The sequence below is a fragment of the Stenella coeruleoalba genome, assembly GCF_951394435.1.
Source record: "Stenella coeruleoalba genome assembly, chromosome: 16".
In the NCBI taxonomy this organism is placed as follows: Eukaryota; Metazoa; Chordata; class Mammalia; order Artiodactyla; family Delphinidae; genus Stenella; species Stenella coeruleoalba.
In genome coordinates, this window is record NC_137162.1 from 72,588,676 (window position 1) to 72,604,217 (window position 15,542).

At 41.1% G+C, this 15,542-nt stretch overlaps 1 protein-coding gene across 8 annotated transcripts in view; it reads left to right on the forward strand.

The window, feature by feature from the left end:
• FAM13C (family with sequence similarity 13 member C) overlaps window positions 1–15,542 on the forward strand; it is a 144,844-nt gene that overhangs the window by 116,263 nt on the left and 13,039 nt on the right. For all 8 annotated transcript variants that reach the window (XM_079901072.1, XM_079901073.1, XM_079901074.1 and 5 more), the window contains 4 exons: window positions 2,380–2,590; window positions 3,943–4,081; window positions 8,964–9,045; window positions 10,459–10,670. In XM_079901072.1, coding sequence (XP_079757198.1) covers window positions 2,380–2,590; window positions 3,943–4,081; window positions 8,964–9,045; window positions 10,459–10,670 — 644 coding nt within the window. The remainder of the gene's footprint in view (window positions 1–2,379; window positions 2,591–3,942; window positions 4,082–8,963; window positions 9,046–10,458; window positions 10,671–15,542) is intronic.

A 15,542-nucleotide genomic window follows, 5' to 3' on the forward strand; every position in this document is an offset into this window, starting at 1 on the left:
GCATACGGTATTTGTTTTTCTCTTTCTGACTTACTTCACTCTGTATGACAGACTCTAGGTCCATCTACCTCACTACAAATAACTCAGTTTCGTTTCTTTTTATGGCTGAGTAATATTCCATTGTATATATGTGCCACATCTTCTTTATCCATTCATCTCTCGATGGACACTTTGGTTGACTGTCACTTTTCAGCTGGTCACTTTGGGATCTTTTGGGCTCGCTGCTTCCTTTCGTGGTGAATTGGGGGGAAGAAAGGTCAGGATGTTAGGCAGCACTGGTGTTTTGAGTGCCCACAAAAAGCAGATGCCGTGTAAATGGAGGTTTGCAGTTACTATTGCAATGGCGTTCATAGTGGCCTGTGATTCTGTGAAGTCATATCTTAGGTCTCTGTGGGTTTCCGAAGCTAAGCTCTTACATCCACATTAGTCATATGGCTAGGAGCCCAAGTGCCCGCATTTTGTCATTATAAGACAGCACCAAGAGAAAATTAAAAGGATTAAGTTAAAGTTAAAATTAAAAGGAAAATTAAAAGGATTTAATTTTGACCCTGGCACCACAGATGAGCTGAAGAGAAGGACTCCAGTCTTTACAATTTCAACAAAAATGTGCTGGTCCCAGGTGCTTGTTAAAGATCTTTTTCTTTCCCATCATTATTACCAAAAGATGCTGCCCAGAAAAGGGTAACATGAATAAAATACATTTCTTCTTAGAGTCTAATGGTTTAAGAAAAGGGTTTGGTGAGGGACTCAGACACTTCCTGGTGGGTGTTGAAGGTCATTGTTAGTATATGCTGTCGTTTACTGGTTAGGAACTATCAATCGTGTTTCTTCTTAGGGCTCCTGCCACATGGCAGCGTTTTCTGGCTAAATTATTCTTAGCCAGGGTGTTGCCTGTGGCGAGCTGTGTCGGGCACACCAGCACACTTGCCTGTGGGCCTGGGCTTTGGCTTTCATCTGGCTCCAGCTTTCCCCAGTCTTCACCCCATCCGCTTCTGACCAGCCTCCGCTGCTGACAGAGGTGCTGTCCATCGGCTTCAAAGGCCCGATGGGAGGCACTGTCCACCCTCCCAGTCTACAGCGCAGAAGGGGAGAAGCCAACTGAAAACACACAAGGACCTAATCAGAACTTTGATGTTACGCAAAGGAAATTGCATTTCAAGCTCTAGACAGCTCGAGCCATTCTAAACCTGATTAAGATTCATCCAGTACCAATGTGATAAATGTTATTTTGGAAAAGTGGATTGTCAGTATTTTCAGATTCATTTCTTCACCCAGAAAATCTGTGTGTTCTCCTCTTTCTTTAGGGTAGTCAGAATAAGAGAAAGCCTTGGGTCGTCCTCACTTGTTTGCTGGGCAAAATTGAGACGGTTTTGGCTGTTCCTTGAGTAGCTCTGTACAGCACGCCAGGATGGAGGGACTGTCACTCTGGCCACCATCAGTCAGTGCCCCGAAGTTTCTCATTCCCCTGCCCTCACCTCTGTAGCACAGGGGTGCCCACTTTCTGGACTGACCTGGTGGGGGAGCCAGTGAGCTCATATAAAAGGGGAATGATCACAGTGAGAATTCAGGCAGACAGCTGCCAGGCTGGGGAGAGGGTTTAGAGCAGGTTTTGTTGTTGGTTTTTGTTTTTGTCCCAAATAAAATGCTACATAAAATTTTGGAGAAGAAATAGAATCTTTCCTAATCCCATGCTTTGTAGTTGCTGTGTAGCTTCTTTGATCTTTTAGTGCATTTATTTGTAGACATAAATGTATGCTGCTTATAGCAAATGGAATCATTACTGTTCTGCGTTGAAATGTGTGGTTTTCATTTAGTATATTCAGAGCATCATTCCATATTGATGTTGAGTTCTCCATCATTTTTAATGAGTGCTGAGTAATTTTCTATCTGGGGACTCCTCACCCCTCTCTTCCTCCTTTGTTTTCTCTTCTCTTTTCCTCCCTACACCCTCCTCTCCCTTCCTTCACTGGCAATTCTGTTATAACTATTCTCCCTCATAATCTATCATCTTTTTCTCCAGTTCCATGTAATTGTTTTCTTTTTTTCACTCTAACATGTTGTTAGATACTCTCTGACATATGCAAATAATATGAAATAAAGAGAGGATTTTTGTAGTTTTGGACCATGCTGACTTCTGTAACTCAGACCGAAACAATCTCTGTTTCCATCTTTTGGTGTGTGTTGGCTTTGTAATATTTTCTGTCCAGATTCCGTGAGAACGAACATGACAGAATATTGAAAGGCTTTCATATCCCCAGAAGGAAGAAATGACAAAGAGGCAAGACATTATAATGAATGTTTATAATCTTTGTTTAAGAACATGACAGTCTCAAGCCCTCTGTCACTTCTAAGTCTCGATGATTTATCTTGTTTCCTCAGACCCTGTGCCAGTGCACAAAGATGTGCAGAGTGAAGCGGACAGCGCACCAGAAGACCTCCAGTCTGTTGAGACTAGCAGGCTGCTCTGTCACATCACTGATGGTGACAACCCGCTTCTGTCACCACGATGCTCCATCTTTAGCCAAAGCCAGAGATTCAACTTAGACCCTGAATCAGCCCCTTCTCCACCCAGCACTCAGCAGTTTATGATGTAAGAAAACCTTGTTTTGTTCTTGTCTTCATTTCATGCAGTTTTTTAAAATACTATTTACAGTACAACCCAATACTTTTATAAATTCAGTGAAGTGTGTGTCTAAAATAGAGCAAACATGGCTACCAAAAGCAGCTGCAAGCCCTGAACAATAAATGGCAAAAAATCAGAGTACTTTCTAGTTAAGAATGCTGGTTCAGGCCTTCCTGAATCAGGAGGAGATGGTCTCGAGACACAGGCTGCCCTACGGCTCACGTGTCTGAACATTTTTGGTGAAATGACCAGAATCCTAAGTCTGTGTACATGCAAGTACCAGGAATTTTCGATGAGCTCATAAGTATTCTTTCCATGTCCAGCAGTGGCCTCGATGGATGGATTGTAGCAATGCTTGTGAGTCGTACATCTCAATTTCTTCTTAGATTCTAGAAAAGTGGTAGCTTCCAGTAGCTCCCCTAGACAAAAAAAATGTGAAACTATGTGTTCTTTTTTTTTAAGTTGCGTAAGTAGTTTTGATGCGTAGCTAAAATGAGTCTCCCTTGACCAAAAATACGTGCAGGGAATTCCTAGTTTCTCCTTAATAACTCCTGCTGTTACTCATGAGTTTATCTAGACCAGGGTTCATGGACTGTCTGCTGGTGGACTTGAGGAATTTCGTGCATTATTACTATTGTAAATTGTGTCAGGTGAGAAGGTGGACACGTTTTCTGGAGAGGGGGGTCCATTCCTTTGATTAGATTCACAAAGGCTCTGTCATAGAAAGAAGAGTTAACTACTCTTCTAAATCTTCCTTGAAATTGTTTTTAGGTGGGGCTCATGCAACTAATTGAGGATAACGGTACAATAGGGCTCTCTCATTAGTCTGAAATTGGTATCCTCCAAGCTTTAGGAAATACATCTCCTAGACTAATATTCTGACGTTTGTAGACTAAAGTCCCTGATGACATTTGCCCATAACGGAGTTCTGTGATCAGGGATCTCCAGTAATGAGCAGATGCTACCATAGTAGACTCACCAAATAATGAGCTGGCCTCCGGACTTCTCTGATAATCTAGGAAGCTTGGTTTGTAGACCAGCAGCAGTGTTCACTGGAAGACCATTTTTTAAAAATTTATATCATTAAAATTTTTTTTTATTGGAGTATAGTTGATTTATAATGTTGTATTAGTATGTGCTGTACAGCAAAGTGAATCAATTTTACATATATCCACTCTTTTTCACATTCTTTTTCTCATATAGGCCATTACAGAGTATTGAGTAGAGTTCCCTGTGCTATACAGTAAGTCCTTATTAGTTACCTCTTTTATATATAGTACTGTTTTTGATGATTCTTTCCCTCTCTGGAATCATTGCAGGCCCCGAAGTTCTTCTCGCTGCAGCTGTGGTGATGGCAAAGAGCCACAGACCATTACCCAGCTCACCAAGCACATCCAGAGCCTGAAGCGGAAAATTCGGAAATTTGAAGAAAAATTTGAACAAGAAAAGAAATACCGGGTAAGGACCCTGTGGTTTGAAATGAGTGGATTGTGTCAGAAATGCATGGGCTTTTCTGTCCTTCCTTTTTGAGTACATTTCTGTGCCAAGGGACAGCTCAGTTTCCATTGGCCAACCCCGGACCTATCATAAATTAAGTTTCCATCCTGGGTCTGTCTTGTTCTCACATGCTGTTAGCTGATCTCTACTAAGATAATTCCTAGTAGCAAATTACAACTCTAATTTCTAAACTGATTTGATTATTGATCTCTCTTTTTTTTTTCTGAGGAACCTTCCTATCATTAGTGTTCCTAGGACTAAAATTTGGAAAGCTTTTGAATTATGGTCTTATTTTTTCTTTAGCCTTTTCTCATTTGTATTTGATAAGAACCTATTAAGGACTCAAAAGACAGAATCTCTCATTGTGGAACAGAATGAGGGAGAGTTGTCTTTGACAATAAAGTACTTTCTGGTTGATGGGTGAGGACCTATCACGTGACATCTATTCAGGCCACTCGTAAGAACAAACCCTGATCCCATCCTTTCCTGTCAGAGAGACAGCAGCCTTCTTGCTGGTACTGCAGTGTTACAATCATGAACCTTTCCTTTTCTTACTTAAGAAACAATAGAGTCAGAGGTAAGTGTCCTGATGGCCAATGCTAGTTTTATTTATTGTCTCTAATGGTGACCGTGGCATAGAGAAGAATCATATCCATGTAGAATTGCATAAAGATACTGGGTCTTTGGCAGAGGGTCCAGAGCAGCTTGTTATTAAAATAAATGAGACCAGGGAATATCTCAAACATCTTAAAATATTTAAAGGCTCAGTAAGCTCTTGGTCCAGAGGCAATCTGCATGCAGGTCCCTGTAGTGTGGATAAGTTCTGGGGAGGGAGGTGAGAGTAGGTAATATTCCACTCTCCTGTTCTTCCTGTCCTGTGTTGCCCACAGTGACTTCAAATTCACTAAAAGAGGGGTTTTATGGAGGGAGTTTTAGCTTTGCTAAAAATGGAAGAAAAATCAGATTGGCTTTCAAGACAACCTTAAGGTGTGGAAGATTCTTCTCTTCCTTGAGGTCAGGCAGTCACAACTACTTACTGTCTTTTATAGAGTAGGAGGGTGCTCTCCACATTGTGAGTACAGGCCTTCATTTTACAGATAAGGAGACGGAGGCCCAGCAAAGACTTATAACCTTTTTAAGGTGGTTGTGTTCTATCAGCTCAGGCTTGGGGTGGTTAAAGCTGAGTAGTTTTTGCAATGGAGAAGTACAAGTAAAATTCATTAAGTGTCCACTGCAAGTTGAAAGCTCCAGATAGCCTGAGAGAAGTTGGTTTTCCTTACTTGCTGCTGGAGTTTTATTGGATCTGTGATGCCCTGGTATTGGAATCTGTAGAGAAACAGGGGCTCCATCCCCAGGGCCTATTAATATTTCTTATCTGGCAGTTCTTGAATCAGACTGGTCTGGATTTGAATCCGCACAGCCACTTAGGAACTCTGTGACTTTGGACTTGTTACTTTATCTTTCTGAGTCTCAGTTTGTCCATCTGTAAAGTGGAGTTAATATTAGTAGTGACTTCTTACGTTTGTGAGTATTAAAGGAGGGAGTGCATATATAATGCCTTTTACAGTTTTGGCACAAAGGAAGTAAGTGGTCTTAGATATTATTAACTTTTTAGTCTGTTTGAGTGATATTTGAATAGGCTATCCCATGGCAACCTCTGCCTTGTCAAAAAATAAAGGAAAATTATAGACATTAATTTTCCATTGGATTTTTCTACCTGCAGCTGCAGACCCTGGATTACTTTTCTCAACTGTAACAGCCACCCAGCAGCTGAGTATCTTAGAAAAGAATTTCTCCTGGCACCTCCTGCCTTTGTCTGGAGAAGCTTTAGGGCCAGAGTAGACACGTGCCCGCACACTTAAACATGCAGATGGATGAATTTGGGAGCAGTAAAGGAAGAAGGCTTCATGGTCACTGCTTCTGTGTGTATGAAAGTCTTTGAAGTAATCAGAACCTTCCACGTCTCAGGAAACAGGGCTTCCCCTCACCCTTCCTGTCTGGGTGCCAGGCTGTGGTTAGAGGTTTGACATGTTAATGGGCTTTAATTGGTTGCTGTGTGTATGGCTTTCCTTCCCGGCAACCCGACGACGGGGTTAATAGCACCCGCTGCTAATTTTTGAATCTGAGCTGCTGGGCCTCCATGCTAGTCTGATGCCCTGGTATAATATACATCTTTCCTTCTCTATTGAATGCAACCATTTCACTTCATATCCAGAACTGTGCTTATTCCCTACAGTTGATTTTACATTTAACTATTGTTAGACTCATGGACTTAGAAAAGGCTGTTTCAGCCAGATGTTCACTTTCAGTAGAATTACAGAATCTTAGAATTAGAAGGGATCAGTTAGTCTTCTCTTATTTGACCATTGAAGAAACTGAGGCCCAGAGAAGGGAAGTAACCTTTCCAGGTTCATACAGCAAAGAATTGATGTAGCCAAGACAGCAACATAGGTTCTTTCATTCCTGATCCATAAATCTTTCTAAAGTGTCTTTTGAATCATCTTTGGCAGACCACAGATCTGGTCCAGTCGTACCCTCAGTTATGTGACTCATGAGCTCCATTTTAATTACACTGAACGAAATCTACACTGTGTAATTTTGGGGTGTATGGTCCTTGGGGCCTATTAAACTGAAATAGTTCAGATGTTAGAAGGCTTGAAGATCCACAGCTCGTATATAAAAACCTTCCATATGATCTGAGAGCTGCCGTCCTTGTGAGCTTGATTTAACCTCTTTTGAAAGCTCGCCCAAGAGCAGGGAAATACAAAATTCATTTCAGAAAATGATCTCAGGCTTTAAAACATTTTGTCAGAAAATTCAGCCTTCAATTTCTGTTAAGTCCTGTTTGCAGTAGTGAAAGCTTCTCTGATGGTCCTTGGCTTAGGGTCTTAGGTTTTCATTTTTGTTTTTAACAGTGTTTCAGAAGATTGCATTAACTGTGTGGAACATATCCAGTGAAAAAGATGTGTTCCAGAGAACAAGATGTGTTTTCAGATCAGAGTGAAGAATTCTGTGAGGATTTCGAGAAATCACATGTAAAACATTGACTGTTCATATAACCAGACTGTTACCCAAAGCCAAAGCACTAAACGTTATATCAGGGAAGCAGTCCAGTGCATCATTCTAGCAGACCACGGGTAGGACCAGGCACAGCAGTTTGGAGGAGTGGCCTCTGTGTCACTGTCCATGGTCCTGAAACCAGGGCTTCCCTACTGGAAACCAGAGTCTCCCTTCTGGGCTCCCCTAGGGGAAAAATCACTGTCATTTCCCCGCAGTGTTATTTTCCATCTTGATTTTAAACTGTATGGTTTTTATATCACTATAGAAGTGACAGAACCATGTCTTGTGTTTCCCAATTAAAACATCTAATCCCATGTACATTTGATGATCCTCTTACACAAGCACTGTTTTTTCCTTCGAACTTGAGAGGAGCACACTCCTCTCCCTGTGTCTCTCTCTCACCAACATCTTGCTGATGTTATACGGATTTAATGGATTCTTAAACATGGCAGAGCCACTAGACTTGTCACTAACATTGTACACGTTTCTGGCCACTATTACAGTGTTTGTGATGTCTTCTTGAGCGTGCTTATATAGCTCTTTGTATAGCCCCAATTCAAAGTAACCACTAATCTTCTTGAGCCTCCATTTAAGTTACCAGGGTGGCCTCAACTTGTTTAAGAAAGTTTCCTACTGACCTGTGGGGCTGGAGGCTAGGTATGTTTGGCTGTTCTTCTCTCCCAGTTTCTCTTTCTGTAGAAAATTTACTTTTAGGCTCTGAAAAGAAATCCAGAAATTAAGGTGAATGATTTGTATGAACGGAGTCATATCCTTCTAAAAGTAAAACTATATTCTTATTGCCACATCCAAGTGCGATTAGCTACTAGGTAGGACGTACATACCCCTACGTGTATGTTTGTTAGTGAAGACTTATTCACCATTCCTTTGAAGGTCTGGTAGTTAACCACTACTACTACTACTGCTATCACCTCTGCCAGTAATAATAACAATAACAATATTTTTAATTCTAGCTAACACCTCTATAGTGTTTAGCATGTGCCTGGAACTCTTTTCAGTGTTTTACGTATATTCACTAATTCATCCCTCACAGCAACCGTATGAGGGAGATGGTATTATAATCCTCATTTGGTAGATGAAACTGAGGCATGGAGAGGCCAAATAATTTGCCCAAGTCCATACTCATATAGTTAATTTCTACTTTAATGCTAGCCCAGTAGAATACTGAGTCTGTAAACAGGGAGAGCAGTGAAATCTGGGTATCCCCCTTACATACTGACTTCTCAGACTGTTGTCAGGTTTTAGAGATCCTGGGGTCTCCTTTCTTCAGCTTGGAGGATATGACTGATAGGAGCTAAAGCTTCCAGTTTATCAGTGTTCCCCAGGCAGGTTTTGGTCATAAGTCATGAGCAGAGGCAAGGGAGGAAGCGCTGGTTTGTATCAGTAGAGCCATCTACATCGATACAAAGAATGACCTGGCAATGGGGTGTTGGGTATGGGTAGCCCACAAGGTGATTGAGGGTTAGACTGTAGGGGGCACTGACATAGTTAGGACTATGTAAAAAATGCTAGGTGACCAGGTGTGTTTAGAAACAGTGTCCATGGCAAGGATGAAAGAGTGGAGGAGGTCAAGAATGTTCACTGTTTTTCAGAGGCAACTCCATCAACTGGAGGTATCACGCCTGAATCTCTCTCCCAGCTTTATATGTTGCTGAACTACCTTCGTGTGCCTTAGCTGTTTAAAATTTTATTTTTCCTTTTCTCTCTTTCTTCGCTCCCTCCCTCCCTTTACCTCCTTCCATCCCCATTTTTCCCTCCCTTGCAGCCTTCACATGGTGACAAGACATCTAATCCTGAAGTCCTGAAATGGATGAATGATTTGGCTAAAGGTCGTAAACAGCTCAAAGGTAAATGCCAGCCAAGGGTCTCCTTTCTCAGGAAGGAAGCAGATAAAATCGTGATAATGTGCTCCAAGGAGCTCTTGATTCTCTTCCACCTGTGCCCTCTTTAAGCTTGTCTCCTGCCTAGATCAGAGGCCCCATCTTGAAATAAAGCGTCCTGGGTCCCCTTCATTGTTTGATCCCATTTAATACATCTCCTTGTGAAGAGACTGAGGAACTCCAGACTCCCAGGTGGAACGATTCACCTCAGTGCCAGGAACATTTCAACATGTGGAGTATTCATTTCCCTGGGTTATTATTGGCTTCTTGTCTGTTAGAAACAGAAGAGGCCTGAGCAATCATTTATGCCACACACCCCATTGCACAGATGAGGACATCTATGTCAAGAGAGGGGAAGGTGACGTAGCTGGGAGGTGGTGACCTAGGAGTAGAACTTGGTTCTCCTTCTTCCTAATCCAATGTTCTTCTTTCTCTGTCTCTCTGGAGATGGTGGTGTGAGTATTAATTAACTCTAAAATCTATCTTAAGGGATGATGGTTATTTACCAATAAAAATTTATTTTCTTCCTCTCTCTACACTTTTTATTTCAATACTTAGAGACATGGGAGTTTTTCCAGATTTCTAGAAGGATGGTGATAAAGAACTGAAAGGAATATTAATTCAGTGGTATTGAAGTGTAGTGATGTAGCAGGTTTATAATATATGCGGTGTTTAAACACCACGCCAGAGCCTAACTAAAAAACAAACATCAAACAGAGAAGATGAGCTATGTATGTAATTGAGAAATCAATATAAATGGCCTCATTCAAACGAGCAGTCCCCTAGCATATTCTGAAATCTAATTTCTTGATAAGTCCCAGGTGGCCTTTTTATTTTTAATTACGTAGGTTTATATAAAGTCACATTGCAATAATGGTGATTTCTGGATTTTAAATACTGGCATTAGACAAAATTGTGAAATCTGTCAAGTTGGGGCTGGCATTCCCATGTCCCCTTCCCCACCCCTCCTGTGTATCCTCAGACGTCTGCACTGTGTAATGCCTTCCAGAAGTACTTGCATTTCTGCAGGGGCTCTTAATGGCTGCACAACTTTCAAAACCCAAGTAAATGAATCTTTGAGTATAGAATCTCAGGCGTCATGATAGATAACAGGTGAAAACTTTGGGGCCAGGTACCACTGGTCTTCCTCCAGGAATCCTCCTCGGGAATCTAGACCACTGAGTTACTCCCACAGGTGATGCTCCACCTCCATGAGATCCCAGCCTCAAGAGCCCTCTGTTTTCACATCTGGGGAACCATCATCGGCACTGTTCATTTCCACTCACTTGGCATCAGGGAAGGAATTCCTGAAAGGCTCTCTGCTCTTATTAGGGCCAATGAGTCCTCCCTGCTCCTGGTAACTCATGGCATCTCTCTTAGAACTAAAGCTGAAGCTGTCAGAAGAACAAGGGAGTGCTCCCAAAGGCCCACCGAGAAATCCATCCTGCGAGCAGCCCGCAGTCCCCCGAGAGAATGGGAAGCCGGAAGCTGTGGGCCCTGAGCCAGGCTCCTCTGGAGAGGAGACTCCAGATGCTGTGTTGACATGCGTGAAGGAGAAGAGAGAGCAGCTTCCTTCTCAGGAGGTTTCTAAGGTACCTCGCCAACCTTCACAGGGCCCCACCACTCCACATGGTGCCACTGAGATCGTGATTTTGACCAATTTGTAAGAGCACTTTGGTACCACATAAATATCTTTAGGAGACTGGCTCTGAACTTTCAGTCAGATGAGTTCCTAGTGGGTTATTAGCTATGACCTAGGGCATTGCCATTCTGGAGGTTGCAGTGTCGCATGCTGGTGGGAGACGCATGGTAAAGACACTAGGGCATTTCATATTCCTTTCTCCCCAACTTCCCCCGATAAGTTAGCAAATGAACCCAAGACTAGGATTACAGTCTCATTTTACTGTATGTTTTATTAAGAAATAATAAAGCGGGGATGAGGTATAAATAGTAAGGAAAGTGGTTTAGTATTTTATATGATAAGAATAGAGACGTAGGGTTTCTTGAGGAATGTTAGGTGAGATGTCTAAAGACTTCAGCTTAGACATCTTGGTTTTGAAATCTTTGTGAGATACCCAGATAGAGTTGTCAATTATGCATTTGGATATGGGCGCCTGGAGCTCAAAGAAAAGATTATATTTTACAAAAATGATGATGAAAGCAATTAATATTTAGTACTTACCTGGTTATTAATCCCTCCTCCTGCATATCTGTGCTTAACATTTTACTTATGCCAAGGAACCTTCCTTGTAGTCCTTCCTGTCTGAACTCTGAGTGATGTGGTTGCCTTTCATTTCTTGAATAATCTGTAGCTACCTTAACATAGCTCTAACTATGCTCTGTGCCATTTTCTGTCTCTCATTATAGTACTTGAAACTTCTTGAGTAGAGTTTAGGCTGTTTATTGTTCATGATCCTTAGTGTCTGTACAAAGTAAGTATTGAATAAATGTTGGCAGAGCGAATGGATATATGAAAGAACAAACTAGCATGTTTGACTTTGAAATGAAGTCTTCTTGAGGAGAATGCTGGCTTCACCTGTTCTATTGTACATTATCTAGTCTTGATCATAAGGTGGCAACATTTACGAAATCCCAAAAGGCTTACCATATGCCCCCGGACTAGTCCTTTACACGTGATCTACAAGTAGAAATGGGCCCTTGGCTACCTCTGTCTTTATGAAATACCTTTAAACTTAAAAATAACCAATATATGTTGTGACTAGTGGTTTTCATCCACTCAGCCAACCTGTCCCCTCCTCCCACCCCCAAATATTCTAGACTTTGTGATAGTCAGTGGATAACTAACTTCTCTCTCTCTCTCTCTCTCTCTCTCTGTGTGTGTGTGTGTGTGTGTGTGTGTGTATAAACACACACACATAGTCAGGCACATCTGTGGTTTTCCATCCTTCAGTGCTTCTGATGGTCTTTCCTGTATTTTATAGTTACTTTGACCACGTCTATAAAAGCAGCTTGGTCAACACCCAAGTCCTAATTCTGTGTTCTACTCAGTTGACTAAGGAGTGAGGGATGAGTCGGGACTGGTATAATAAGCTTAGAGCAGGACTCAGTCCTTGAACAAGACACTTTCTAATCATACACACTTGGCAAGTGAACTAATTCTCTGAAATTCAACTTCCTCCTCTATCAAATACAGATAATACCTATTTATATAATTATTGTGACAGTAAAAGGAGATGCCTGGTGACCAGTGGGCAATCATTCATTTGCAAAAAGATTTGAGTGCCTACTATGTGTTGTGAACTATGATCCATGCTGGATATAAAAAATAAACAAGATAGAGAAGTGATGTGGGTGACCGCCTTCACGGAGCTCATGTTTTTCTGGGAGTTGGGATACAACAAGAAATAACTCAATAGACAAAATCATTAAAATTTTGTGTAAGTACTGTGCAAAGAAACAAATGATATGATAGAAAATAATGAGTATGGATGGTTTCTATTTTATATAGGGTGATTAGGAAGGCCAATAAGATGACATTTAATGCAGAAGAATCAGTAGGCGAAGAGAGCAGCAAAGAGCCTTCTAGACGGAACTGCAAGTATGAAGGCCTTTGAAGGGAGAGCTTGTTTGTAGTTGGAGTTCTCAGGTCTGAGGGCTGGAGCACAGGATGGCATGTGATGAAGTCAGAAAAGATAGATCAGGGCACTTAACACAGGACCTTTTAGGCCACTGAGAGGATTGGGGAGCTGTTGAATGGTTGTAAGTGTGAAAGTGACATGGTGTGATTTACACTTTAAAGATCTTTTTGATTGCTGTATGGAGAATTAATCATAGGGGAAAAGAGTGGAAAAGGGAAGGTGAAATGGGTGGCTTGGACTAGTATGGTAGCCTTGGAGATGGAAAGAAGTAGACACATTCAAAGTATATTTTGGATATAGAATCAAAAGGATGTGCTGAATCGTTGGATGGTAGGGAGTGAAGGAAAGGAAGATGGATCCATTTACTGAGATGGGGAAAAACTAGAGGAGCAGATTGAGGGTGAGAGTGAAAACTCAGGAGGTCTGTTTTGGACATGTTTGTTTTAAGATCTTTCAGGAATAGGGTGACTGACCATCCCAGGTTTCCCTAGACTTTCTAACTTTAGCACTGAAAATTCCATGGCCCACCAGAAGCCTCAGTCCTGGGAAAACTGGGATGGTCGATCACCCTCCTGAGGTATTCACGTCAAATAAAAACATGTAAGTGAAAATCTGAAGGTCAGAGAAAAACTCTGAGTTCTTTAGAAGTCATCTTTATTTAAACGGAAATTTATTTCTGTTATTTTAAAAGAAATAGCCATTAAACTGTTTAGTGTCAGAAGCCCCTTCAAATAAACCTATCTTTGCAGTAGGCTAAAGTGAGGCCCTTTAAATAGAGAGCATCTGCAGTAGAACATGTACGTCTCAATATCTAAAGCTGCAGTATTGGTCCTGGGAGAGCTTAACGCAGCAGACCATGAAGTGGCTAGGCAACTATTAGGTGGTTCCTAAGGGGGAGTCCAGAAGCCACAGAAGCAGCAAAGGGAGGATTGAAAATATTCACAATAGTATTATTCCTGGCTCCTCAGTGAGCTTATTCACATTTGAGATTATCTCATTAGGTCCCAATTCTTTAAACTCAAATTGATGGATGATTTTCATCTGGAGTCTTTGCTCTACTGCTTAAAATGCATTAAATATTAAGCTTCCAAGATGAAGTTATTTCTTTTCTAGAGAGACCTTCGTTATGACTCCTCTTGAACTTTTTGCATTTGGTGTTTAGTCAGAGCTCATACTAAAGCTGATAAACCCTACAGCATTGCCTTGTCAGTTCGGATACTGCTACCGGGTAATCTTCTTCCTCCACCATCTATGGATGATTTTTGGAGATAATCACTTTTCGGTCACAGGGCATCCGTTGAGCACTGGAAATGAATGAATCAACCCTAGGTCTGATTGTGGTGCTTATTTATGTCCTTTTCTTTTGAAACTCCTGAATTGGTACTGGCATATATCCCCTTTTTATTGTCCTTTCCAAGAACTGTAGGTGGAGTCAGGTGCACAGCACAGATTACCAACTGGGTGAGTAATGGCAGTTACTTCTTCTGGCCCTTCATTAACTGCAGCATCTTTGAGGAGAAAAGCAGATTTTTTTTTTTTAACATCTTTATTGGAATATAATTGCTTTACAGTGATGTGTTAGTTTCTGCTTTGTAACAAAGTGAATCAGCTATACATATACATATATCCCCATATCCCCTCCCTCTTGCGACTCCCTCCCACCCTCCCTATCCCACCCTTCTAGGTGGTCACAAAGCACCGAGCTCATCTCCCTGTGCTATGCAGCTGCTTCCCACTAGCTAGCTATTTTACAATTTGGAAGTATATGTAAGTCAATGCCACTCTCACTTCATCCCAGCTTACCCTTCCCCCTCCCCATGTCCTCAAGTCCATTCTCTACGTCTGTGTCTTTATTCCTGTCCTGTCCCTAGATTCTTCAGAACGATTTGTTTGTTTTTAGATTCCATATACGTGTGTTAGCATATGGTATTTTTCTCTTTCTCACTTACTTCACTCTGTATGACAGTCTCTAGGTCCATCCACCTCACTACAAATAACTCAATTACATTTCTCTTTATGGCTGAGTAATATTCCATTGTATATATGTGCCACATCCTCTTTATTCATTCATCTGTCAAGGGACACTTAGGTTGCTTCCATGTCCTGGATATTGTAAACAGAGCTGCAGTGAACATTGTGGTACATGACTCTTTTTGAATTATGGTTTTCTCAGGGGATATGTCCAGTAGTGGGATTGCTGGGTTGTATGGTAGTCCTATTTTTAAGTTTTTTAAGGAAACTCCATACTGCTTTTCATTTCTAATTCTATTGATTTGAATCTTCTCCCTTTTTTTCTTGATGAGTCTGGCTAATGGTTTATCAATTTTGTTTATCTTCTCAAAGAACCAGCTTTTAGTTTTATTGATATTTGCTATCGTTTCCTTCATTTCTTTTTCATTTATTTCTGATTGATCTGATCTTTATGATTTCTTTCCTTCTGCTAACTTTGGGGTTTTTTTGTTCTTCTTTCTCTAATTGCTTTAGGCGTAAGGTTAGGCTGTTTGAGATGTTTCTTGTTTCTTGAGGTGGGATTGTATTGCTATAAACTTCCCTCTTGTACTGCTTTTGCTGCATCCCATAGGTTTTGGGTCATCGTGTAGAAAAGCAGATTTTTAAAAAACATAATAATTAATTTTATTTTTTTAAATCAAGTAAAAATTTGATAACTGATTAGTGAGTAGTTGTGCATTGGAGAGAGGGAAGACTTACAGGTAAAATGCACCAAAAGGAAGACCCTGTCAAGTTCTTCTACTTACCTTTTTAACAAAAATTTAATTTTCTGAATAGGTAATACTTTCTCACATATTCAAAAAATATAAAAGGTTACACATTAAAAAGACTCCTTCCCACCCCATCTGCCAGCTC